Here is a 3,809-nt window from a genome sequence, read left to right on the forward strand (position 1 = left end):
GACTGTTCCGATTTGTCGGGATCTTAGGAACTCCTTTGCAAACTGAAAAAAAAAAAAAAAAAACAACTAACATTACCATCAGCGCTTTACATTTTTACATTATTGACTGAAACAATTTCCAAAATAAAAATTACCATCAAGATTAAAACTCCACAGCTACTGGAGTCCTGCTGCTTGCTGTGCTCCAATACTGCTGTTTTCCATTGGACTCCTTTATCCTTACGACTGGCCTTCCGCAGGAACAAACTAGTTTAAAAAAAACAAAATTTAAAATGTTTTAATTGAACCTTTTACACATCACTTTGTTAGGCTACAACTTTTTCAACAGGCACAGTTACCTCCAGTTTTTGTGCAATGTAGATTGATACACGTTTTCGTTTCCCATTGGGTCCACGATCAACAGCACCTGCTCCGCCATGATGATTATCTAAAATATTTTTGAAATTGAAAAACAGCTTGTGATGTTAAATATCTATATACATATATAGAGTGTACACCTGAACAGTTTTGGATTTGAATTTCAATTGAGTTTAGGTTTATTTCGGAAGTGTTCGGGTTTGCGTTGAAAGATAAGGTGTTAACCCAATATACATAAATTATAAAAAACTATAATGTAGTCCAATAACATAAAACAATGTGTGAAATACATACCACTAAAATCCAGTGTTTTCCAACGTTTACTGGACACATCCAAATATTTTCTGGAAAAAAAAAAAAAGAACAACTCCAGAAAGAACAATTAAAACGCTGGACATCCAAGCCTCACGCTGCACCTACAAAAAATAAAAAATTTACAATGTATACCAAATTTCAGGCAATCAGTATGTCATCATTTTTCATTGTTATAATAAATACATTTTAAGCACATTCTTATAATCTTTATAGATTTTAACTACTTGGTGACCGCCCGCCGCACTTGTACGGTGCTACCCTGGGAGTGGCTAAGGGGCGATCGCGCTCCGCCGCAGGTGCGCCACCGCGTCATTTGGGGAGTCAGCGCATGTGACCGGCGGCTCCGATGGCCGCCGTGCACTCCCAATCTCCCCCAGCAGAGGGAGAAAGACAGACGGCTGATGTAACACAGCCGTCTGTTATTCTCCATGAAGTACAGAGGCTATGTAATCCTATGCTAGACCCCTTCCCTGCCAGTGTCATTTTTAACGCAACAGTGCATATTTATAGCACTGATTACTGTAGTAACGTCACTGGTACGCCCAAAAGTGTCAAAATTATTACTTTGGGGTCTGATCTGTCCGCCACAATGTCGCAGTCCCGAAAAAAAAACAAAAAAAACAGACGTAGATTTCGTTAGAGCATCGCACGACCGCGCAATTGTCCGTTAAAGTCACGCAGTGCAGAATCGCAAAATAGGGCCTTGTCTTTGAGCAGCCAAATCCTGCAGGGCTAAAGTGGTTAAATAGAAATACAATGTCGTCTAGCAAGTGTTCCATGCAGTTTGTGATATGGCTGACCTTTATACTCCAGTAGGGCGCATGCTATTTTGAGTCGTGCCTCCAATATGGCTTCTGCTGAGGTCTGGACTGTTCCGATTTGTCGGGATCTTAGGAACTCCTTTGCAAACTGAAAAAAAAAAAAAACAACTAACATTACCATCAGCGCTTTACATTTTTACATTATTGACTGAAACAATTTCCAAAATAAAAATTACCATCAAGATTAAAACTCCACAGCTACTGGAGTCCTGCTGCTTGCTGTGCTCCAATACTGCTGTTTTCCATTGGACTCCTTTATCCTTACGACTGGCCTTCCGCAGGAACAAACTAGTTTAAAAAAAACAAAATTTAAAATGTTTTAATTGAACCTTTTACACATCACTTTGTTAGGCTACAACTTTTTCAACAGGCACAGTTACCTCCAGTTTTTGTGCAATGTAGATTGATACACGTTTTCGTTTCCCATTGGGTCCACGATCAACAGCACCTGCTCCGCCATGATGATTATCTAAAATATTTTTGAAATTGAAAAACAGCTTGTGATGTTAAATATCTATATACATATATAGAGTGTACACCTGAACAGTTTTGGATTTGAATTTCAATTGAGTTTAGGTTTATTTCGGAAGTGTTCGGGTTTGCGTTGAAAGATAAGGTGTTAACCCAATATACATAAATTATAAAAAACTATAATGTAGTCCAATAACATAAAACAATGTGTGAAATACATACCACTAAAATCCAGTGTTTTCCAACGTTTACTGGACACATCCAAATATTTTCTGGAAATATACTCTGCCAAAAAGGGTTCAAAGTAGGTTAGTAATACGTCACATTTTATGCTTATAGCTGCAAAGCTGTAATTGTGACAACTAACTCACCTTTCCAAGTATATGGACTTGCCCATCAAACAACGCCGAGGAAACCACGGCACAAACGTGGCGAACAGATTCCTGTTTCAAATGAAAATAGAAACCCATACAAAATAACAAAAATCAGCAAATATGTAACAGAAGCATACACATAGTTCACATAGATATCTCACTTGCCTGTTTGTTTGTAATCAGGTGATGTAGGTATGCATCAATCACCTGCATTGTAAAGAAAAATATTTAGCAATTTTATTAAACTCAATCTTAAAGGTTTCATTTGGATACATTTTCAACAGAGTAGTGTCTTACCTCGTCTACCAACCACTTGGTTGCACGCAGCGTTTTAAAGGAAGAGACATAGAGCTTGTAAGGCCCTACAACCACTTCCAACGACTGCTCATCCTCCTTTGTCCATACCATTCGAACTGGGGAGACAAAAAAAAAAAAAAGTTTGTTAGCTAGATCAAGCCATAACATTGAAAAAGGCCAGACCAACAGGGCATGGCCAAACATATGACCAACGGGGTTAAACTAACTAAAGAATCCAGTATAACAACGCCAAACAGTGGCAACTTTATCCAAAAAAAAAAAAGAAAAGGCCATAATGGCCATAGGATTTAAAAGGCCAGACCAACAGGGCACGGCCAAACATATGACCAACGGGGTCAAACTATCAAAAATCCATTAACGGATACCTCTCTCCTCTACGTTTGGCATGACATTCTGTGCAGGATCTAGCGAGGGCTTCAAAAATCAAGATTTATGTATTCAAATTACATGTCTAATAAACATCAAGTACTTAATATACTTTATAGAAGTAAAAAAAAAAAAAAACAACTAAAACGCAAGAAAAAATACAATATATACATATACCCTACTCAGACAATGAGTTAACTTTTACCTCAATAGTGACCATCTTTTCATGGTGTCTTTTCGCAGCATAAACAATCACGGAAGGCCTCTGTTGATAGGGAGAAGTACCGCTGCTGTTGTCCTGACGCGCGTCCATTGATGGATCATCTTCCTGGAAATTTACTGTGTCTTCCTCCGTTTTGGGTCTCCGGTACGGCTTCAGATGGTCTACATTGTATTTATTCTTCAGAATTGCTCCTTCAGAATTGGACAATGTAACCAGCTTCCCAGATATTGCCTCGATGACGTAAGGGCCAAAAAAATGCTTTTCCAGCGTTCCACCTTTTCTTCCTTTATTCCGCATGTTGAACAGAAGGACTTCTTGACCTACGGAATAAAAAAAGTTTTTATATTTTTTTTGAACTTTCTTTTCATAATCTTTTTTTTGTTTGTCCTGTGCTTTTGCTATGTTTTCCAATGTGGTCGTTCTGACGATCTCCATCGCTGACTTCTTCTCCTCCAAGAACGAAGCATATCTGCGCTCTTCAGGAAGGATAATCGTCGAAAGCTAAAAAAAAAAGGAATACAAGAATAAATGTAATAAAAAGTACGGAATCCTAATGATATTATT

At 38.1% G+C, this 3,809-nt stretch overlaps 1 protein-coding gene and 1 long non-coding RNA gene across 2 annotated transcripts; both read right to left on the minus strand.

Moving 5' to 3' along the window:
- Positions 1-741: 741 nt before the first annotated feature.
- Positions 742-2,434, minus strand: LOC309544666 (uncharacterized protein; the record flags this gene model as incomplete). The annotated part of the gene is made up of 6 exons (XM_082243578.1): positions 742-773; positions 1,473-1,581; positions 1,670-1,781; positions 1,874-1,962; positions 2,187-2,249; positions 2,336-2,434. 6 exons carry the CDS (start codon positions 2,432-2,434, stop codon positions 763-765), a joined length of 483 nt encoding a protein of 160 aa, XP_082099704.1. The 3' UTR covers positions 742-762.
- Positions 2,435-2,502: 68 nt separating this feature from the next.
- LOC309567922 lies at positions 2,503-3,317 on the minus strand. Its single transcript, XR_014225973.1, has 3 exons — positions 3,228-3,317; positions 2,636-2,751; positions 2,503-2,545 (listed from the first exon to the last, which is right to left on the minus strand). It is a non-coding gene; the product is annotated as an uncharacterized lncRNA (long non-coding RNA).
- Positions 3,318-3,809: the final 492 nt, after the last annotated feature.

This window comes from Pelophylax lessonae (genome assembly GCF_965119305.1).
Source record: "Pelophylax lessonae genome assembly, chromosome: 1".
NCBI lineage: Eukaryota > Metazoa > Chordata > Amphibia > Anura > Ranidae > Pelophylax > Pelophylax lessonae.